The sequence below is a fragment of the Schistocerca cancellata genome, chromosome 3, assembly GCF_023864275.1.
Source record: "Schistocerca cancellata isolate TAMUIC-IGC-003103 chromosome 3, iqSchCanc2.1, whole genome shotgun sequence".
NCBI lineage: Eukaryota > Metazoa > Arthropoda > Insecta > Orthoptera > Acrididae > Schistocerca > Schistocerca cancellata.
Window position 1 is genome coordinate 330766745 of NC_064628.1, and position 24661 is coordinate 330791405.

The 24661-nt window shown below is 42.9% G+C and overlaps 1 protein-coding gene across 1 annotated transcript in view; it reads left to right on the plus strand.

The window, feature by feature from the left end:
• The first annotated feature begins 685 nt into the window (after positions 1–685).
• The window catches only part of LOC126175030 (uncharacterized), a 90467-nt gene continuing 66491 nt past the window's right edge, over positions 686–24661 (plus strand). Inside the window, exon 1 of the mRNA XM_049921532.1 lies at positions 686–1837. Within this exon, the coding sequence (XP_049777489.1) occupies positions 733–1837 (1105 nt within the window). The 5' untranslated portion in view covers positions 686–732. The remainder of the gene's footprint in view (positions 1838–24661) is intronic.

A 24661-nucleotide genomic window follows, 5' to 3' on the forward strand; every position in this document is an offset into this window, starting at 1 on the left:
TTCATTTCTCCATCAGAAATGCAAGATTCTTGCTATTTTCGATTTTTTTTTCGAGTTTATAATGTGTCGTAAAGTGGTAATATGTCATAACCTTTTTTTATCTCCCTAAATTGATATCGTCAATTCATTTTATATTCTCGTTTCATAATTACTGTTAAGTCTATAAATATTTTAAACTGCCATATTATTTATTCTTACGGCAGATATTTCAAATTTTATACATGTGCAGTTCCATATTGTGAAAATATGACCTGCCTTAGTAACTATGTGACAGGTCATATGTAAATGACAGAAAACAAAATAAAATAAAATTAAGTTTCCATCCATGTTGCAAGTTTATTGTCATGATTTAACGTATCTAATCTGATGATGTGGTATCTACGCTACGAAGACGGAAATTTACGAGAGCAGGCAAGCAGACATTCTTGAACATTTTTTGTATGCCGTTACAAGTACGTTCTTGCGATATGAATACGGGTAGCAGGGAGCGCTTGTTGATACATGGGAATCACCTGGTCTGGTAACCAAGGTTACGAGAGGAAAGGCGTGCGCCCTCTCTGTGACGCTCGCCGGGAATAGCATGAGGCCGTCCAGAGGCTGGCGCCGCCACGCGGGAGCGCCGCGAACCACGATCGACCGTGCTGCGGTGCCTGCAGAGCAGCAGCAGTCGCGGCGCCCACAGCTGCCGACGCCTCCCAGCAGCTGGCAGCGGCAGCCGCAGTCCACTGCGAGATGTCGGACGCCGCGGTGGCCGTGGAGGCGGAGGCGGTGCCCACCACCCCAGAGCAGGTGCTGGCGGCGGGCGGCGTGTCCCGGAGGCGGCGCGGCACCTCCGCCAGCGGCAAGAGGCGCAGCCCCTCCGGGGGCGGCAGTTCGCGCCGGCGACCGCCCACGCCGGAGCCGCACGCCGTGCCGCCTCCGGAGGAGGACGACGAGCCGGCCTCGAAGAGCGACAGGCCGTCGTCGCCGCCGCCCCCAGCGCCGCGGGACGAGCCTCCAGTTCCCCCGGTGAAGGCACGCAAGAAAGCTCGCAGCGACAAGTCGGCCACCAGGAGGAGCCAGTCCGCCAGCAGGGACGCCGAGGAACTGATAGCCGCCGTGGAGGCGGACATCGCGGCGGCGAGCCAGAACGGCCAGGAGCAAGTCGTGTCCGGCAAGATCGCCTTCGTAGATGGTCAGGTGTCCACCACCACTGAAACTATAGTGACCCACACTAAGAGGTTCACTGTGGAGAAGGTGGACCCGGCAGTGCTCCAGAAGGAGTTCGCGGCAGCGGAGGAGAAGACTGAGCTCAGATCGAGCCACGACAATAATATAATTCAGACGACAGCCGTGGTAGAGGCCAAGCCTAGGTCGGAAGAAAAGACAGAGAAAAAAGACAAAGTAGTTAAGGCGAAAGAAGCTACAGCGCCGAAGGAAGCGGTGTGGGGCCCGTTCCTGCGCGACGTCTACCGGGAGTGGGGTGCTTTCAAGAGGCAGTACGCCGGCGAGTACAACCGCATCCTGTCGAAGCGCAACCAGTGTGTGGCCGAGCTACTGCTGATGGTCATCTTCTGCGGGCTCGGCGGGCTGCTCTTCCGCTTCACGGAGGGCGCCTTCGAGTCGTTCTACAAGTGCGGCGTGAAGCGCGTCAAGCGGAACTTCATCGACGACCTGTGGCTGAGCAGCCACAACCTGCGCGAGGAGGACTGGAAGTCGGTGGCGCGCCGCCGCCTCATGGAGCTGGAGAACCAGCTGCACGCCGCCCACGAGGCGGGTGTCACCTCGTACAGCGGCCAGCGCGCCTGGAGCTTCGTCAACGCCATCGTCTACTGCCTCACCGTCGTCACCACCATAGGTAACCGCCGGCGCCGGCGCTCGGCCGCCTCCCGCTACGACAAGTGTTTCCGGTCCGAGTGACAATGGCTGCTTTGCCAGCAGTCACGGCGCCATGTGCTTCCATCTTTTACATATCTTGAGCACATCAAATAAGAAAGAGTTTATTTGTTATTCTTAATATCTCAGAAGAATCCTTGGCACCACAGCCGCTATAATGTCCTCGGTCGTGCTCGAGACTGTTTTATACTTCTAACTAACATTTTATTTTTACTCTAGCTTCCAGCCACTTCAAGCAGTTAAAAATCCTCGATATGCTAACACGTGCTACACAGCCATTATTAAATGGTGACTGTTAGCATCTGACTATGACCAGAGTATTAGTTTCGATGCTTGTGGATATTTAATCGCTTGATAAGGCTATAATCTGAATTTTATTTACATCGCTGTGACACTAATGATTTCAGTTATTCGCTGTGAGACCATACATTATGGTTCTGCGCACTATGGGACTCAACATCTGAGGTCATCAGTCCCCTAGAACTTAGAACTACTTAAACTTAACTAACCTAAGGACATCACACACAATCATGCCCGAGGTAGGATTCGAACCCGCGACCGTAGCTGTCACGCGGTTCCAGACTGAAGCGCCTGGAACCGCTCGGCCATTCCGGCCGGCCCATACATTTGTACAACAATTTATTTAACTTCATTTGTGAGTAGCTAATTTCACGACCTTAAGAATTACCAATCTATACAACATAAAAAATTGCTTTATACACCGTATAATAATAAAAAAATAAGGATTAATGGTACAATGCAGGCACATCCTGTAAAACAAGGATCACACAGAACCACTTACAAGATAATTATGTCTGTTTGTTTACCAGCCACGATTGAGTTCAGTATGAAATATAGTATTTATTAATAAGTGTTGTTGTTGTGGTCTATCTAAGTTTGGTTTGATCCTGCTCTCGTTGCTACTGCAAGCCTCTTCAAGCCTCTTCATCTCCGAATAACTACTGAAAACTACATTCTTTTGAACCTTTTCACTGATTTCCTCTCCTGGTCTCCTTCTACAAATTTTATCCCCCCACACTTCCCTCCAATAATAAATTGATGATACATTGATGTCTCAGAACGTGTCATATCAACTGATGCATTTTAGTCAAGTTGCCCAAAAACTTTCTTCCGCAGTTCTATTTAGTGCCTGCTCATTAGTTACGTTATCTATCCATTTAATGGGAGGCATTCTTCTGTAGCACCACAATTCTGTTCTTGATAAACTGTTCATCGTCCACGTTTCGCATCCATACAAGGCTACAGTCCAGGCAAATACTTTTAGAAAAAACCTTCCTAACATTTAAATCTGTATTCGACGTTGACGAATTCCTCTCATTTGGAAACTCTTTGGCACTACTTCTACCACCACCAGTTACTTTACTGCCTAAATATAAAAAATTATCTACTACTTTTAATGTCTCATTTCATAGTCTAATTCCATCAGCATCGCCTAATTTAATTCGACTTCATTGCATTACCCTTGTATCGCTTTCGCTCATGTTCATGTTATATCCCCCTTTCAAGATACTGCCCATTCCATTTAAACGATCCTCCAAGTCGTTTGCTGTCTCTGACAGAATTACAACGCCATCGTCAAACCACAATGTTTTTACTTCTTCTCCTTGAACTTTAATTCATTCCATAAATTCTTCTTTAGTTTCCTTTACTGTTTGCTCAGTGTACAGATTCAGTAACATCGGAGACAGGCTGAAATCCTGTCTCATTCCATTCTCACTTCCGTTTCACGGCCGTCGACTCGAAAAGCCGTTCAGTTACTGTACAGCCGGCCGCAGTGGCCGAGCGGTTCTAGGCGCTTCAGTCTGGAACTGCGCGACCACTACGGTCGCAGGCTCGAATCCTGCCTCGGGTATGGATATGTGTGATGTCCTTAGGTTAGTTAGGTTTAAGTAGCTCTAAGTTCTAGGGGACTGATGACCTCAGAAGTTAAGTCCATAGTGCTCAGAGCCATTTGATCAATTTTTAGTTACTGTACAAGTTGTAAATAGGCTTTCGCTCCCTACGTGTTATCCCTGCTACATTCAGAATTCCAAAGAGTGTACTTCAGTCAACGTAGTCAAAAGCTTTCTCTAAATGTAAAAATACAGTAAAATTAGGTTTCTCTTTCCTAAATGTATCTTCTAAGAGAATTCGTAGGGTCAGGTATTGCCCCGCGTGTTCGTACATTTCTCGGGAATCAAAACTGGTCATCCCAGTAATACACAAGTATTTAAAATATAGACTTTTCGAACAATTTGGGTGAAGACTGAAGTAAATCTATAAGAAGTTCACAAATCACCAGCAACGTTTATCACAGCACTAGGTGACTGAGCCACACATTCTTCCAAAAACACATACTGGATGAGGGTAGCTTCAGTTTCTCCGGCACGATCTTCTAGGACTGCTTGAGGATGTTCGCATTCCGTAACGTGCTAAATGGGAATCCGACACTTTTGGACCTCGAAGTTCATCATACCTCAATATACTGGACCTTGGTGTCTCGAATCTTCCCAGAAGGAAAGTGAACATCACTCCTGCTGATACAGTTGAAGAACTGGAGCTACGAATTGTACGGTATTTACGAGGTGATTGGGGATATTTGAAAGAACTCTTTTCTGAGTGCAGGGACGGAATGCAGAATGCAGAATGCAGAAACGACGGGAAGAACACGGCCTTTGAAGATACTAATTTGGAGTAGACTGTAATATGTAACGTGCTGAAGTAGCGTTGTACTCCTTGTTAAGGTGGCGCAGAGTGATATATGAGACCAATTAGATGGGAAAGCAGACGAAGCTGTTATGGGGATATTAAACATTTCGCATCCTTTTCTCAGTGCATGGACGAGTTCAGTATTGCATCCGAATGCGGAAACGACAGGAAGAACATGGCCTTTAAAGGTACGAATTTGGAGTAAACTGTAATATGTAACGTGCTGATGTAGCGTTGTACTCCTTGTTATGGCAGCGCAGAGTGATATTTGAGACCAATTAGACGGGAAAGCAATCGAAGTTGTTATGGGGGATACTGAACATATCGCATTTGCATACAATGTTGTACTCTTTTCTGTAGTGAGCTATTAATTTAATCAAACTTCCGTGGAGCATCTGGTAAATAGTGACGAGACTGCACAGTTCGCTACTCCAGCTCGTCGACCATATCAGCAAGAGCTCTCCACAGTTCATTTCTATGATGACCCCAGAGAAAAAATCCACAGGGTTGAGGTCAGCTGATCTTGGCGGCCAAGGTACAGGAACTACTCGACCTACCAATCTTGGCTTACATCAGTTGCAAAATGTGGTAGCGGCTTGCCATGCATATACATCATTCTGCATACATGGCCCGAGGATGAAATTTGAGGCAAATTAGATACGAACTACGGCTAAAACTTTCCATTCCGAACATTTCTGTATTAACAAGGAGAAGACTGCGTACAAAAGTCATTGGCGTCTCGTAACCGTAATGTCGCAATTATCTCACAAACATTTCATTTGCGTACTACGTTTACTGGGAGGTTTTTCCTTCTGTTACAGTGCAATTGCACCCGTGTCAGATCTCACGGTTATGGTAAACCCCGTATAAGCAGACTGTACGCTGACAGTGTGGCAAAGCCCCACTTATCGGGTGTACCGGGTGATCAAAACGTCAGTATAAATTTGAAAACTGAATAAATCACCGAATAATGTAGATAGAGAGGTACAAATTGACACACATGCTTCGAATGACATGGGGTTTTATTAGAATAAAAAAAAATACAAAAGTTCAAAAAATGTTCGACAGATGGTGCTTCATCTGATCAGAACAGCAATAATTAGCATAACAAAGTAAGACAAAGCAAAGATGATGTTCTTTACAGGAAATGCTCAATATGTCCACCATCATTCCTCAACAATAGCTGTAGTCGAGGAATAATGTTGTGAACAGCACTGTAAAGCATGTCCGGAGTTATGGTGAGGAATTGGCGTCGGATGTTGTCTTTCAGCATCCCTAGAGGTGTCGGTCGATCACGATACACTTGCGACTTCAGGTAACCCCAAAGCAAATAATCGCGCGGACTGAGATCTGGGGACCTGGGAGGCCAAGCATGACGAAACTGGCGGCTGAGCACACTATCATCTCCAAACGACGCGCATGAGAGATCCTTCACGCGTCTAGCAATATGGGTTGGTTCTACAAAACCCAATGTCATTTCAAGCATGTGTGTCAATTTTTACCTCTCTATCCACATTATTCCGTGATTTATTAAGTTTTCAATTTTATACTGTTTTTTTGATCACCCGGTACTTCCCTTATTTCACGTATCGAGGTAATATACCATTTAAGGGAGGCCTAGCATGTTACAAAATGAGTATTCCATGGCGAGATTCTTAAATACCAGAACATTTCTCGTTATTATGGAGAAGGAATTCGTTGTTAAATTCCTTCCTTTGCAGTGCGTCAAATTCTTAAACATACTGTGAGACGATTGACTCTCAGAAACGGGTAAATACAAGTATTGCATTCCGTATGACATAATCTCCAATAAATGTTCCATTGAAATACATCTGCCGGCCGGGGTGGTCGAGCGGTTCTAGGTGCTACAGTCTGGAACCGCGCGACCGCTACGATCGCAGGTTCGAATCCTGCCTCGAGCATGGGTGTGTGTGATGTCCTTAGGTTAGTTAGGATTAAGTAGATCTAAGTTCTAAGGGACTGATGACCTCAGAAGTTAAGTCCCATAGTGCTCAGAGCCATTTGAACCATTTGAAATACATCTCCCCGACTAACTGTACTCTGAGGGAAAGAAAGAACGCACCACGAAGGAATTTTCCGAATGATGGGGAAATTAGTAGGTCCATGTACATGTACTAGGTGCATTCACGTTCTAAGGCCTCCGATTTTTTTTCTCCGGACTGGAAAGAGATAGAAACATTCGCATTGTTTTAAAATGAGACCGCGTTCACTGTCAATATGTCCCAGAGATGGCAGCACCGTACGGCAGATGGAATTTTACCGCCAGCGGCGAGAATGAGAACTGTTTTAAATACTTAAAATGGCGACGTTTTCCTTACTTGAACAGCATGCAATCATTCGTTTTCTGAATTTGCTTGGTGTGAAACCAATTGAAATTCATCGACAGTTGAAGGAGACATGTGGTGATGGAGTTATGGATGTGTCGAAAGTGCGTTCGTGGGTGCGGCAGTTTAATGAAGGCAGAACATCATGTGACAACAAACCGAAACAACCTCGTGCTCGCACAAGCTGGTCTGACGACATGATCGAGAAAGTGGAGAGAATTGTTTTGGGGGATCGCCGAATGACTGTTGAACAGATCGCCTCCAGAGTTGGCATTTCTGTGGGTTCTGTGCACACAATCCAGCATGACGACCTGAAAATGCGAAAAGTGTCATCCAGGTGGGTGCCACGAATGCTGACAGACGACCACATGGCTGCCCGTGTGGCATGTTGCCAAGCAATATTGATGCACAACGACAGCATGAATGGGACATTCTTTTCGTCGGTTGTGACAATGGATGAGACGTGGATGCCATTTTTCAATCCAGAAACAAAGTGCCAGTCAGCTCAGTGGAAGCACACAGATTCACCGCCACCAAAAAAATTTCGTGTAACTGCCAGTGCTGAAAAAATGATGCTGTCCATGTTCTGGGACAGCAGGGCGTAATCCTTACCCATTGCGTTCCAAAGGGCACTACAGTAAGAGGTGCATCTTACGAAAATGTTTTGAAGAGCAAATTCCTTCCTGCACTGCAACGAAAACGTCAGGGAAGGGCTGTGCTGTTTCACCGAGACAACGCACCCGCATATCGAGCTAACGTTACGCAACAGTTTCTTCGTGATAACAACTTTGAAGTGATTCCTCATGCTCCCTACTCACCTGACCTGGCTCCTAGTGACTTGGCTTTTTCCAACAATGAAAGACACTCTCCGTGGCCGCACATTCACCAGCCGTGCTGCTATTGCCTTAGCGATTTTCCATAGGTCAAAACAGACTCCTAAATAAGCTTTCGCCGCTGCCATGGAATCATGGGGTCAGCGTTGTGAAAAATGTGTACGTCTGCAGGGCGATTACGTCGAGAAGTAATGCCAGTTTCATCGATTTTGGGTGAGTAGTTAATTAGAAAAAAAATCGGAGGCCTTAGAACTTGAATTCACCTCGTACAGACAAACAAATGCAGTTCCAGAAAAACTGGATGATTCATTCGAGAGACAGAACTTCGCAATTTGGGAAAGTCAATAACGCATTGATCTACCTCTGGCCCTTACGCAAACAGTTATTCGGCTTCTCGGTGATAGACAAAGTTGTTTGACGTCCTCCTGGATGCCCTGTAATCTCAGTGACTGGGGTAGAATTGTCTTAAGTGAAGAGTCCAGCTTCGAAGTGAGTCCCGATGATCAGAGAAGACGTATCTTGAGACTCCCTGGACAGACCCTGGATAACAGCCTGCCCGCAGCCCACCATACGCCCCGACAACCAAGAATAATCGTCTGGGTTGCCATTTGTTTTCACAGCAGAACCCCTTCAATTTTCACCCGCTGCACCATTACACCGAGGCGGTATGTCTACAATATTGTACTCTTCTTTTTTGTTGCTTTTCATGGGAAGCCATCATGCGCTTACAGTTCAGCAAGATAATGCCTGCCTGCTCACGGCGAGGGTTTTATCTCCTCAGTTCAGAACGTTTAGGGTATTATGGGGAGGGTCTTCCACCAAGTTCGGGACTGTGAAGATCTAACGCACCAATGGGCAGAATTTGGCACCGTATCCCTGGGAAGGACATCCAACAACTCGATCAATCAGTGCCGATCCGAATAACCGCTTGCATAAAGACGAGAGGTGGAACAACGCATGTTGTCTTGCTGAATTTTCGAAGTTCTTTCTCTTGAATAAACAGTCCAAGTTTTCTTAAATTGCAATGAATTCTTTGTCTGTACATGTACTGTATATCGCATCTACCGATTTCCGTTCCAAGTGGATAACTCCTTTTTTGTGACTTACAATGTATGTACCGCAGATTAACTGCAGCAACATTTATTGATACAGCTGGATCTATTCTTCACTGCTCATCGCAGCTCTAACAAGACTAAAGATGATGACAAACAAGTAATGTGATGAAGTCGTTTCATGTAAACCTCTTAGTTCTTTAAATGTTATCAGTTTCCATGGCAACCTAAAAATCTTTGCTCTAGAGTAAATAATTTAATTTTCTTGGTGAAATAGGAGAATTTGACTCAATGTATTGTCAGTCTTAAGCCATCAGTCTTTTGACTAGTTTCATATTACACTCACCTAATTGCGTTTTAAACCATTCTCTCATAGCGGTACAATTTCTGCTTATATATACTGCATATAACACTCTCCACTATGTGTTTTAATTCTGATCTGCTAGGAACTAACTACTTCACCTTCCAGATTTTTCCAGTGTAGGATAAAAATTCTTGGATGTCTCACCCGTATACCGTTAATCTGCACCATCACATTAAATCCTGTTAGTACCTTATGAACAAAAAAGTAGTGAGTGTACTGGCAATAAGGATAACGGTATCCTAAAATGAACTGGACAAATAACATCTACATCTACGTGATACTCTGCTATTCACAATAAAGTGCCTGGCAGAGTGTTCAATGAACCACCTTCAAACTGTCTCTCTACCGTTCCACTATCGAATGGCGCGCGGGAAAAACGAGCTCTTAAATTTTTCTGTGCGATGCCTGATTTCTCTTATTTTATCGTGATGATCATTTCTCCCTATGTAGGTGGGTTCCAACAGAATGTTTTCGCAATCGGAGGAGAAAACTGGTGATTGAAATTTCATGACAAGGTCCCGTCGCAACGAAAAACGCCTTTGTTTTAATGATTGGCACTGCAATACATGTATCATATCTGTGGCACTATCTCACCTATTTCGCGATAATACAAAACGAGCCACCTTCTTTGTACTTTTTCGATGTCATCCGTCAGTCTCACCTGATGCAGATCACACACCGTACAGAAATACTTCAGAGCAGGGCGGACAAGCGTGGTGTAAGCAGTGTCTTTAGTAGACCTGTTGCACCTTCTGAGTGTTCTACCAACGAATCACAGTCTTTGGTTTGCTCTACCCACAAAATTATCTATGTGATCGCTCCAATTTAGGTTATTTGTAATTGTAATCCATAAGTATTTAGTTGAATGTACAGCCTTCAGATTTGCGTGACTTATCGCGTAATCGAAATTTAGTGGATTTCTTTTAGTATTCATGTGAATAGCTTCACACTTTTCTTTATTCAGGGTCAATTGTCACTTTTCGCACCAGGCAGATATCTCATCTAAATCATTTTTCAATTCGTTTTGGTCATCTAATCACTTTACAAGACGGTAAATGACAGCATCATCAGCAAACAATCTAAGAAGGCTACTAAGATTGTCTCCTATATCGTTAATAAATATACTTTATTAAAAATTACATTGCTTCGGCCATATTAAGCTTTACCACATAATGAATATGATGTTGTCAAAACATGTTTGCTGGAGAGTATAATATTTTGCACGTGCCTTAGTGTTAAGTATATTCTAAAAATAAATTGAAAAATTTGGATTTCTGACGGTCTAGTATTGTATTACACTGGTAAAACCATACAGTATTGACTTGTCGAATACAATGTGATTGGTCAGAAGCGTTAAGCCTCGGTTAAATTTCAATTCTGACTGCGCCATAGCGGATAATGGTTGATGCGAATTCTCGATATTGTGCAAGATGAGATTTCGAGTATTAGGCCTAACTCAATTTCTGGTGACCTTGAATGTAGTACCTACTACAATGAGAATTTCAGAAAAATACTGTACACACAGAACCGAAGGTACAAAAGTTCCACAATTGTCGCATAATCCGCTGAAATGCCAATACAGGCAAGTTGCTGACAAGAATAATCTATAGAACAATGGAAAGGAGAATTGAGGGTCCTTTAAGTGACGACCAGTTTGCTTTCGGAAAGATAAGAGTATCAGAGAGATAGTTCTGATATTGCCATTTATAATGGAAACAAGACTTCAGAAACGTCGAAGCACGTTCATAGGATTTGTCTACCTGAAAAGATCGATCTACAATGTAAAGCGGTGCAAGACGTTCGAAGTTCTGAGCAAAATACAAGTAAGTTGTAGGGGAAGAGGATAACATGCAGTATGTATAAGAAACAACAGGGAACAATAAGAATGGAACACTAAGAACAATGTTCTGGAACTGAAATGGCGGTAATACCCTAACGTGAAATTTAGACATCGAAAAAGGAATGACAAGAATTGAAGAAAGAGGTTGGCACAAGAGACGAATTCGTGGCCGGTCGCATTGAGCTGAAGACTGACGACTTTAAAAAAATTCTTCAATACGTGAAATACTGTGTAACCTACTCTGTTGTACCTCTGCGTAACATTAACAGTACTTTAATTAACAGTGACCAAAGGTGAACATCAGTTACTGACCAGTGAACAGTGGAAACGTTTGCTCAGTCTCCCTTTGGTGACGTGGAAACTATTTCCGATAATTTGTGCACCAAACAGTCAATAGTCCCATTGTAAAATCTACAAACACCTTGGCGGCCGTGAAAGGGATTTACTACACTCTTTCATTAGACCGGGAAACGATGCCGAAGGACGCTTCCGCGTTTCCGCAGCGGTGAAACATCGCTGCCAGATTGAGCAAGTGAAGCAACTGCTTGTGTTTGTTTCCGTGTGTAGCACTCAGCTTGACTCAGATACGAGGAGCATGCGCCATCCAGGTTGGCGAAGCTCCAGGATGGAAATATTTGGACACGGCCTCTAGTATCCGCCGTGGGACAATGGGGTGTCAGTTCATCGGACCATTGTCGGATAGCGAACTAAAACTTCGTCTTCATAAAGGGGCTTTCAATTACTTATTTTAGTTTCTTTTTTTTACGGTAAACAATACTCATTATAATGAATGGTTGTATCTATGGCTGCCAAATTGACGTTCTCAAGCTGAAATATCCAGATAACGAACAAGATTATCCATTTCATACAGTTATTTGTTTTAAACCATCTAAACTATATCACACACAATGGCAACAAATACATGTTGTGCGCAACCAAGATCTAACATAAGTAATGCAATTTAAAATTACGCAGTAAGCGCGTAGCGAATAGCTAACTTTGCAGCATACGAATGAATTACGATTTCTTGCCAATGTATCGAGGGTTGCATTGCCCATTTCGGAAATTAAAAAGCTCGAATATCGAAGTCGTTCAGACGGCCTGGGTGGCCGAGCGGTTCTAGGCGCTACAGTCTGGAACCGCACGACCGCTATGGTTGGAGGTTCGAATCCTGCCTCGGGCATGGATGTGTGTGATGACCTTAGTTAGGTTTAAGTAGTTCTAAGTTCTAGGGGACTGATGACCTGAGAAGTTAAATCCCATAGTGCTCAGAGCCATTTGAACCATTTTTTTGCCCGTTATGTGTAACAGTATACACAGCAGTCTGTGTGAGACCTGACGAAAGAGCACAGTGCTGATGCAGGTATGATGTCTCGGAGCACATTGTTGAACTTGGAGTTCCACAGAGGCGGACCACTATGTTTTCCCCTGCTGACGCAAGGACATCGTCAGCCGTCGTAATTGCGGGTTTGAGATCTCGATGATCTTGGATATTGGATCAATGGACATTATTAACGTGGTCGGATGAATCAAGTTTCTCGTTACACCATTTCTGTGGCTGTGTCCTGATACGCCGTCATTCAGGCGAACGGCAGCGCGGAACGCGTACTGCGCCACGGAAGCGGGCCGGTGGGACAGTCATCTGGGCTTCCATGGAACCTGTTGTAATTAACTGAAGACTCCATGTCAGCTGTGGATTACGTGAACACCATAGCTGACCACCAGCATAACTTCATGACTGATGTTTTCCCCGACGGCGATAGCTCCATCCTGAAGAATAGCTCAATAGCTCTCCCAGTCATAAGCACAGACTCTTGTTAAGGGTGTGTGAACATTTTAGTGAGTTCTTAAAGTCTAGGGTCAACAAATTCGCCTGATCTGAACGCTATGGAATATGTGTGGGACGCTTTTGGCGCCAATAACTTACGAGCATTGTTTAACGTGAGCGTATGTATTTGGTGCTACTTACCAGCCAAAAATAAAATAAAATGAAAGCAACGAATGAGGTGGCTCAGAGTGTAAGACGCTGAGCTCGCATTTCGGACGAGCTGAGATCAAGATCTGGCCAATCAGATGAGCGTTTTTTGTACACTACTGGCCATTAAAATTGCTACACCAAGAAATAATGCAGATGATAAACGGGTATTCATTGGACAAATATATTATACTAGAACTGACATGTGATTACATTTTCACGCAATTTGGTTGCATAGATCCTGAGAAATCAGTACCCACAACAACCACCTCTGGCGCTAATAACTGCCTTGATACGCCCGGGCATTGAGTCAAACAGAGCTTGGATGGCGTGTACAGGTACAACTGTCCATGCAGCTTCAACACGATACCACAGTTCATCAAGAGTAGTGACTGGCGTATTGTGACGAGCCAGTTGCTCGGCCACCATTGACCGGACGGTTTCAGTTGGTGAGAGATCTGGAGAATGTGCTGGCCAGGGCAGCAGTCGAACATTTTCTGTATCCAGAAAGGCCCGTACAGGACCTGTAACATGCGGTCGTGCATTATCCTGCAGAAATGTAGGGTTTCGCAGGGATCGAATAAAGGGTAGAGCCACGGGTCGTAACACATCTGAAACGTAACGTCCACTGTTCAAAGTGCCGTCAATGCGAACAAGAGGTGACCGAGACGTGTAACCAAGGCACCTCATACCGTCATGCCGGGTGATACGCCAGTATGGCGATGACGACGTCATCTCGTCTGCTAGTGATACGAGGCCGTGGTATCCAGCGCGGCGTTCCGTATTACCCTCCCGAACCCACCGATTCCATATTCTTCTAACAGTCATTGGATCTCGACCAACGCGAGCAGCAATGTCGCGATACGATAAACCGCAAGCGCGATAGGCTACAATCTGACCTTTATCAAAGTCGGAAACGTGATGGTACGCATTTCTCCTCCTTACACGGGGCATCACAACAACGTTTCACCAGGCAACGCCGGTCAACTGCTGTTTGTGTATGAGAAATCGGTTGGAAACTTTCCTCATGTCAGCACGTTGTAGGTGTCGCCACCGGCCCCAACATTGTATGAATGCTCTGAAAAGCTAATCATTTGCATATCACAGCATCTTCTTCCTGTCGGTTAAATTTCGCCTCTGTGGCACGTCACCGTCGTGATGTAGCAATTTTAATTGCCAGTAGTGTAGTTTCTCTTTATCGCTTAAGGCATATGTCGGAATCTTTCTTTTGAAATAGGAGGAAAATGGTTTTCTATACATCCTCTTGCAATCCGAGAATGTGCATTATCCATAATATCCTTGTCGTCGATGGGAGTTAAAAATTTCCTTTTTTTCTTCCCGTACAACCCTCGAAGTTTTCAAGCTGAGAAATTACCCGCATCAAAGTCGCGTGTTTCCTAGAACGTTGAAGATTTCTTCAGGACAATTCGTCGGATCTTCTATTAATTACGCAACGACAGTGCATGTCACTGATTAAGATGGGGAATGAGATCATTTGTAGTCTATCCCATCCATGCCCTCAGAAGTTCGTACCAATTAGTGTTAGTTCCTGGTTGTAGTAGCCTTGAATGTTTAATCTACAATTACCATCTCTCCCAATATGCAAGAAACTTCCCAAATTGTTTCCAGTGCTTTGCCTAATCATGTGATGAATGTCCCAAATTTAAATCGCACATTACGTATCCTACACCATCTATTCCAGTAAATGTGGTGTGAATCATTCTCTCGCATAACCTTCACGTTTGAGCGTGTGTGATTCAAGTTATGGTGTGGAGATGGCCTTATTGCTATCCATTTATCCAGTGAAGCTCTACAAGGTGTACAGAGAAATCCAGCCTTCATCTAATCGGTACGGAGCAATATCTTAATAAAGCTTATGCGGCCCTTGTTTGACTACTAGAGCTTTCGACAAACCACGAGATTTTCATTGACGTTATGCGCCATGCATTTGTACTGGAATCACAGATGGTTCTAGGCCTTGTCGCGGTACTATACTCGATAAAGTGCGGGGTCGCTTCAAACGGTAATGTGGATAATCTACCTTTTGTTTTGGATCATCGACCTACTGGTTTGATGCGGCCCGTCGCAGCTCTCGTTTTGGGGCCAACCTTCTCATGCCAGAGTAGCACCTGTAATCAACGTCTTCGCTACTTTGATGAACATATTCGAATCTATAAAATTTATCAGGCTTTAGTGGCCATTTCTTGACGAATTGTATTCTGACTTCGGGTCGTGTTCCTCGAGCAACGTTTATTTAACGATTTTCCTGTTTTTCCGGCTCGAGTGCCCTGCATTGGCAATTGTTGGTGGTGATCACCATAAAAGAAGAGTAAAGCTTTGACAGTAAAACCACACGTGTTGGTTAAAGGACACGAAAGAAGGTTGAAGAAACATCACTCGAACAAACCGACACAGAAGCCATCAGGTATATTCCAGTCTCTACCTTCCCCTAAAATTTATGCCCTCTACGACTGCCTCGAGTACGATGGAAGTTATTCCCTGATGTCTTAAAATTTGTCCCACCATCCTCTCCCTTCTTCTGCTGTCGTAATTGGTGATTATTTGTATAGAATGTGCTTGTGAACCGAATGGTTACGGGGTATAGTTCCGGTCAGACCTTTAAATTTTTCGTTCTTTCTTTATCTCTAAGTGATGTGAAGATATGCCAGAATGACACGTGTATCGGATTCCACGATAAATTGTAGGTCTCCTTCTTCCAGTACGGTAAATGGGATAGATTAGCTATACACAAATCGCCACAGTAGCGTCCAGTTAAAAGACTTGCACCTTCTCTCTTGGGGCGGCTTCCAGCCAGTCGTGCCATACCCCCCCCCCCCTTTCTTTACTGGTCAGTGTTTTCAAGTTTTTGCATTCTTGGTCGACTTTACGGTGGGCTACATATCTCACCATTTAAATGTCAACAACCTACTGTAACACCACATTTAAAATGCTTCTATTTTTTCCGATTTTCTCACAACTCATGATTCACTTCATCTTCATTACATCTAAATGGATGCTCTGCAAATCACATTTAACTGCCTGGCAGAGGGTGCATCGAACCACATTCACAATTCTCTATTATTCCAATCTCGTATAGCGCGCGGAAAGAATGAGCACCTATATCTTTCTGTACGAGCTCTGATTTGACTTATTTTATCTTGGTGATCGTTCCTCCCTATGTAGGTCGGTGTCAACAAAATATTTTCGCATTCGGGGGAGAAAGTTTGGAATTTCGTGAGAAGATTCCGTCGCAACGAAAAACGCCTTTCTTTTAATGATGTCCAGCCCAAATCCTGTATCATTTCTGTGACACTCTCTCCCATATTTCGCGATAATACAAAACGTGCTGCCTTTCTTTGAACTTTTTCGATGTACTCCGTCAGTCCTATTTGGTAAGGATCCCACACCGCGCAGTGTTGTGGCTCAGATGTGTATTCTCAGAAATTTATCCTCAAATTAAGGCGTATGTTTGACATAATTGGGCTTCCTTCGAGGGTTGTCCAGAAAGTAATACGACGCATTTTTTTCTCATCTGAAAACAATGCTGCGAATGAGAAACGTTAAGTATGTATTATTTGAAGCCTCCCGAGTGAGCGCGCCAAGTTTCCGTCACTTCCGACGGATACCGTAACAGCAAGACAGTTTCAAAATGGCATCTGTGTACAAGCAACCTGCCGTCACTGAATTTCTCGCTGCAGAGAAAGAAACTGTGGGGAATATTCACAAGCGCTTGTGCAAAGTCTATGGAATATCTGCTGTCGACAGAAATACAGTTAGTCCCTAGGCATGGAGGGTCAGGTCATCAGAAGGCATTTCGGCGGAGCTCCACGGTTTGCAGCGGTCGGGGAGACCATCCACGGCTGTCACATCTGGCGCACCTGACCTAGCCCCCTTGGACTTCCATTTGCATGGGCCATTAAAGGATGACATTCGTGGAAGATATTTTGAGGACGAGGAGAAGGTGATTCACACAGTGAAGCACTGGCTCCGCCACCAGGACAAGGATTGGTACCGACATAGCAATCACACCCTTGTTTCGCGATGGAGGAAGGCCATAGAACGGGGTGGAGATTACGTGGAAAAATAGGGTGCGTAGTTAAAACACTGTTCTTTCGTGTGTGTAATTCCCATTATGTTCAATAAAGAACTGCTGAAGAAAAAAGAAAGCATGACTTTCTGGGCCACCCTCGTAGCTTCTGTAGCATTCTACCATTCTATTCCGAAAGCTCCTCTACCACAAATGAGAATGCAGCCCGCTTTGACAAAACCATTCTCCAAAATATCCATCCCTTTGGTCGACGACATGTGCTCTAACATATCGCACTGGCCGCCTGTGCCGTATTCCATCTGAATGTCACCGCCACATATTTTCAGTATCACTCTTATTTCGCTTCCTCCCGTCTATATACGCACGGATCAGCCAGAACATTATGACCACGTACCTAATAGTTGGTATGTCCACGTTTGGCACAGATAACAGCTGCGATACTTCGTCGCATGGAAGCAACGACGCCTTGGGAGGTCGCTGGTGTAATTGCGCCCCACATCTGCACACATAAGTTACTTAACTCCCGTAAATTCCGGGGAGGGGTTACATGATCTCTGACGCCATGGCCAATTACATCCCAGATGTGTTCGATCGGGTTCAGATCTGGCAACTTGGAGGTGCAGCACATCAATTAGAACTCGCCACTGTGTTCCTCGAACCACTCCATCGTACTCCTGGTCTTGCGACGGGGCGCATTATCTTGTTTAAAAAAAGCTGCTGCCGTCGGGAAACATGATCGTCATGATGGGCTGTACGTGGTCTGGAACCACTGCAACCAGTGTACGATACTCCTTAGCTGTCGTGGTGCCAAGAGCTGTTCCTCTGGAAGATGAGGGATTCGGGCCCTCCCATTGGCATGCTGAGGGAGGCTCGGGGGTCATGCACATGCATGGGTCGTCGCCTGCGTAGGCTCATCGTTAGGAGTTATTAGCATTGAAGTTAGCCAATCAGCCCGTTGCGCGAACGAGACGGTGTCCCCAAAGCGTTTTTCGTTTGGTTTTCTAAAATCGACAAGAGAGGGATACAAAAACTGGACATGGGACAGTAGTGAGGATCGAACCCAAGCTAAAGGATGAGCCTTCTTGTGTGTTATCATATACACCATGAGAACAAATGACACTAATTCTATCTGGTGGGCCGCTTGAATTTGCCCGTGTAACGGTCTCTCTGGTTAACTTCAATGCCAGTTAACTCGGAAACGGGGCAACATATCGAATTTTGTTCTTCAGAAATATCTCTCAGCACAACCTACCCTGCAACACCCTTCAGATTGTTTATGACCACACTATAAAATGTACTGTTTCTTAATTGTGTGAATGTGTATGTTTATGACGCGAGAATAATAATAACAATAATAATAATAATAATCACTTGTATTTTCTTGTCAGAGTGGAAGGGCTATTATATTTTAACTCAAATTCCCGCATCAAATGAGAGACTGTATTATTATAATCGGGAGATTGATTACAGCACCACACTAATGGACAGATAACAAAAATAAAACGTGATGAATGCCGCATTTTCCAGTCTTATTGAATACTGAAGTATACATTGATGATAATTATGGGTACAGGATAGGCATGTAAAGGTAAACATTGTATTAATTCCGATGTCGTACATCGGAGATTACACTTTGAGTTACGAGAATGAAAACATGGTCCAAGTAGACTGTATTCTTTTTATTATCTGTGTGATCGGCCACTTTCAACCTTGGGTCATTTTCAGGCATCTGTAAAACTTTCAAAAATGGTGAAACTGTTTAACACATCAGTTGTCTACAAGCTACTTTATAACTCTAATCACTTACATACCTTAAGCTTCCAGCTTCTTTTTACATTGTAATACGTTGTTACTACATGTGAACATCAACACGTCTTACTTCTGTATGTAATACAAAGAAAAAACTGACATCTCATAGTACAGTCACAGCTGTTATGATATAAATAAAGATCTTCAGGAACCTATCTGTGCATGGTCGATAACATTAAGTAAACTACTGGCACCATATTCACTGGCATATTATGTTCGTTATTCTCACATGTGTTATCTTGTTAAAAGTAGTGAATCGAAGCTTATATCATATGATACACCACATATAATATTAGAAATTACAGTACAAAGAGGTTATACCTGGCGTTTTAAAGAGGTTTGCCTGTAAGTCTATACAATTAAACAATACTGATGTGGTAACAAATACATACGTTAGAACCAGAATAAATACATACAGAACCAGAACAAATACATACGTAAGAACCAGTAACAAATTCTATATATACAAGGCGACATTTTCTCTATATCTTTTGTACGGTGTTATAGTAAAACCAGGAGACCTAAGATAGTTTACACAACGTTAGTTCAGTTAAGTAGTTATTTCAAAATATATTGCGCTATAGCTATTGGAACCCACAGATGTTACGTGAAGGAGAAGGGTCCACCTGCAGAACTAAAAGTGACATGGAACTACTAGTTACAGTTTTGAGGAAATTAATCTCATCTGGAGCTCATACTTGTGAGTCTTATAGTACTAGCCGATTTATAAGGCCATGCATCATGTCTCATGTTTACACGTAACATTCACTATTATGTGGACATCACTAGAAAATACGCCAGATGTCCTCATGTGTCGTATTAGTCATACTAAAAATTAAAATCTCCAGTAATAACTTATTAGCAGGAGGAACAGAATGATTTAAATCAATACAAATATTTATACATAATACACTAAATTGAGGCTCCAGTGATTGTACATACATAAAGTTTTCACAAGAAAATTATGTATGCCTGTATCTATGTATGTTTGTAAGTACATGTGTGTATATATAAAATAATAACAATATAGTCTACCCATACATTCAACAACATTAATGTGTTACATGTACTGGGTTCAGTCCCCTGTAACTATAATCTTGCCTTAGTGTTAGATCTTCAAGAGGTGAGAGTTTTGATTTTTGTGTATAACACTGAAACTTTTGTAGGGTTATAATGTTATTATACTAGTTCAACTTAGTTAAATCATTTCACCTGGAATTATAACACCACCTTTTCTCAAGAATTTGTCTTGTTTATACTTGTTATAGAAATGTGAATTCGCTAGATAACTCTTTAACATCTGGATGCCTTCACTTTTATTAATATTGTAATCTTAATCAGCTATGTGAAACCTAACTGGAATTAAATCGCCACTGATCATCAGTACTACAGAACTGACAGAACTGTGTAATATTCTGCATACATTTTGTAAGTATTCGTCCTTTCTGAAACACTCCTCCCAACTTTTCTGCAATTGGTATGTCTACTAGGAATTTGAATATTTTATGTATGTACAATTACAGAAAAGTCAGCTTGGTATGTTATGTGTAAATATTCGTGTGGGTCTAAATCACTATGTTCCTCCCGTTAATAAGTTACTAATGGAGATTTTAGTTTTTGATATGACCAATATGCCGCAAGAGGACGTCTGGAATATTTTCTAGCGATGTCAACAAGACAATGAATGTTTCATGTGTAGTTATGAATAACTTGTACTGTAAGATAAGTATGAGCTCTGAATGAGATTCTTTTCCTCAAAACTGTAACTGCCACTTCCACGTCACATCCAGTTCTGCAGATGGCCCTTTCCCCTTCACATAGTACCTGTAAGTTACAATGCTATAACACAATATATTGTGAAATACTTGTAGTGACATGCTGTAAGCTTTCTAAGGTTTTCTAGTTTTATTGTTAGTCCATACAAAAGATAAAGCGAAATATGACGTATTTGCTGCTACGTCAGTATCGTTCTGTTTTGTAGACTGGCAGGCACAACTCATTAAAACACCTAATATAATCTTTTATAGTCCTCACTTACTACTGCAATTTCTAATACTACCTGTGGTATGACACTATGCATAATTTTCGATCCCCTACTTTAATAAGATAACACAAGTGAGAATAATGAATGAAATATGCCGCTGAGTATGGCGCCAGTAGTTTGCTTAATGTCATCGACCATCTACAAATAGGTTAATAAACATCTTTGGTTGTGTCATAATAGCTGTGACTATATCATGATGTGACATCTTTCTGTTTGTGTTGGATGGCAGAGGTAACCATGTACAATATGTTGTTATTTTTGTTTCACATACCCACAGAAGTAAGACGTATTCATATTTACATGTATTGGCGATATATTACAATGTAAGATCAAACTGCAAGTTTAAGGTATGTAATAACTTGGGTTATTAAGTACACATATATATGAGATGCTTGTACAAACCAATGTCACCAGATTTGAACGTACTACAGATGCTTGAACATGACCCAAGATTGAAACTGGTCGATCACTCGGATAAAAAAAAAAAAACACTTTGAGACTATGGACCTCCAAAAAATTTTTTAATACTATCAGTTAAGGTATGGTATAATGGTATGTGACAGGGTACGTCCTTTAGTATGCTTGCGTATCTTATTTGGGTGAGCGTGCAATGTTGCTCTGACAATTTATAGTTGCTAATCTCTGTATAACAGTGTGGATGTTTCGTTTACGATACTTTCTTATACAGTAAAATATATATTTTAAATATGCATAGAATGGTAGTTTAATAACACAATATTGCTCGGTGGCTAAAGACAGCACACTTGCAGCTTAAAACTCACATAACTTTACGTTGTATGATATTTTCGTCCTTGCAATCAAAGTTGCTGCTACAATACCGATGTTCGCTAAATGGAATGCAACGACAAAAAAATTTAAATTTAATAAACGAATAGGCAGCACGCCACTGAAATGCCACATTTTGAGTCAGAAAGTTTCATACAGTGATTGGCAACGCCAATTTGGTTCAGGAACAGCCAGTGGAAAATTGTCTTTTTTATTATAATTATAGGTACTTAAATATCTTCATTGAAGTGCCCTGTAAGTTTTGGGTGTCAGCATCTCTTCTATCATATTTATATGGTGTGTAAAAGACACAGTTACAGAGTCGATTTATGGGTATTTATTTCACCTTTTAGAATTTATCCATGTATTACAACTTTCTCCAAGTTGTTTAGGCTTTGACAAAGAGAAAAATTAAACTTTAAAAGAGGCTAACAAACAGCTTTCTCTCTTCTGCTGAGCTTCGGTAATTTTCGGGAACGTAGTGGAACCTGTTGTGGTACTTGAGTGGTCACAGTGAATTAAAATTTCTAAAAGAAAGGGCTTTCCGCCACTTTGACGTCATGCTCATTGTCGGCGTCTCGCTTCCTGAGTAGGAACGTAAGGACGTAAGGAAGGGAGGTCTGCGACAGAACCACAATGTACCTCAGGGTATCTGAAGAGATTTACAGCGGAAAATTATATCAAGCTGATCCACTATCTTTTGACAGCTTTCAAGGATTTCTCCTCATATACACGGGAAGTGTGACTGTCCGTGTCGCGAGGAGACCAAAGGGTGAGGAAACTTAACTCGGAGCAAGTCGTTACGTATCCTGAAGTCCAGCGTTTATTCTCTACGCTCGTTGTTTAGCATGAAATTGACAAAATTTCGGAAGCTGTTCAGCGATGTTTCCCTAGTATTTCAGTAGAAGTAGCTCGTTATAAATGATATTATTATTATGGTTTATTCGGTTTGTTACTCCAGTTACCTTCATTATTGGGAAAATATCTGCACAACAGTGAAATAGCCTCTAATAAGCAATCACCAACGGGTACAACACGTAACACGGAGTAATGCAACAACATCCAAACGAAACAGGTTACATACCCAAGAGGGAACACCTCACCATAGTGTCTATGGGCCGCTCTTCCATTGTTTTCTGTGAACCCACATTTGAGCAGCATATGACACCCTCTTCATTAGTAAACCTACGCATTCGGCAAAACAAACTAGAGACAGAACCGAGGAGTGTTGAAAGTAAGGAATGTTCAATAAGTAAGGCATCACGATTTTTTCTCAGCCAATTTTAGTTGAAAAGAAAAGCTACAAATTTGTTTGTGACATCTTAAAACATTCATCTCATATTTCGAACAATTCCTGATAAATGGCAGCGCTATAGCCAGTCTTCGAAATGACGTCTATAACTGAGGTGTCTTCCAATCAAAGAGCAGTCACTGAAGATTTTTAGGCGGAAAACCAGACCATCGAAAATATTCACAGGCGTTTACACAATGTCTAAGAATAACGGGCACTGAATAGAAACGTGGTAATTCTCTGGGTGATGCGTCGTGAACTGAACAAGGAGAAGGAAATGTGACTTATCTCTCACTCGCCGACAGGCCGCACAGCTGTGATGCCTGTGATGTTGCAACGTGTGAACATTCTTATTCGACGTGATAGACGAATAACAAGCAAGCAGCGTGAAATCTCTCTTGGTAGTCCTGACATACTCGTCTACCAGTTACGTCACACAAAGGTTTGTGCGCTTCAGATCCTGGAAGCTAACTGAAGAGTATAAAGAGGAGAGAAGGAACATCTGTGTCGAATTTCTTGCACATTATGAGGCCGATGCTAACGATTTCTCGGATAACATTGTCAGACGCGATGAAACATGGATTCACCACTTTGAGCCTAAACAGCATTCCATGGAGTGGTAACACACAACGTCTCCTTCGTAGCAGTTCAAAACAGAACCGTCAGCTGCTAGAGTCATGGATACAGTGTTCTGGGGTTATTCTTTTCGACGTCCTCCCTCTTGGACAAACGATAAACTCCAGAGTTTATAGTGAGACATTTGATAACTGTAGAAAATTTTACAGTGGGTTCGTGGCCTCAGAAATGCGACCGCCTTTTTCCTTCTCCATGGTGATATAAGGTCACACGTAAGTCTGCGTACTTGAGAGGAGATCACAAAGACTCGATGGACTGATCTTCCTCATCCACACTACAGCCTTGATCCGCAATTTCAGCCTTCCGTCTCTTTGGCCCAGGAGGCATGGACTACAGTAGCACTACAGACATGATGGGGAAGTTAATGATGTGGCAAGAACATGGATGACACGCAGATCAATAAAGCGGTGCCATGATGGCACACACTCTACATTAAGGAGACTGAGGCCACAGAACTAAAAGGAGGTTACGTTGGAAAAAAAGAACTGCGAAGGAATATGAAGTATTTAAATCGTGAATAAAACCGTCTCGTTTTGACGGAATATGCGTTGTGTATAAGTTATGGAACCACCATCGTATTAGCTTCAGAACGTTGAGTAGTGAGGCTATCAGTGATGTCAAAGCAAGTATAGTGACTGAATGGAACACGTTCGTTTTCAAACAGGACAAACGGCACTGGAAATGATTACCTTTTCAGAGCATTCACACAAGGTTGGCACAGGTGGCGACATCTACAATGTGCTGACGTGAGGAATCTTTACAACCGATTTCTCATACACAAACAGCAGTTGACCGGCGTTGCCTGGTGAAACGTTTTGTGATGCCTCGTGTAACGAGGAGAAACGCGTACCATCACGTTTCCGACTTTGGTAAAGGTCGGATTGTAGTCTATCGCGATTGCGATTTATCGTATCGCGACATTGCTGCTCGCGTTGGTCGAGATCCAATGACTGTTAGCGGAATATGGAATCGCTGCTTTCAGGAGGGTAATACGAAACGCCGTGCTGGATCCCAACGGCCTCGTATCACTAGCAGTCGAGATGACAGGAACCTT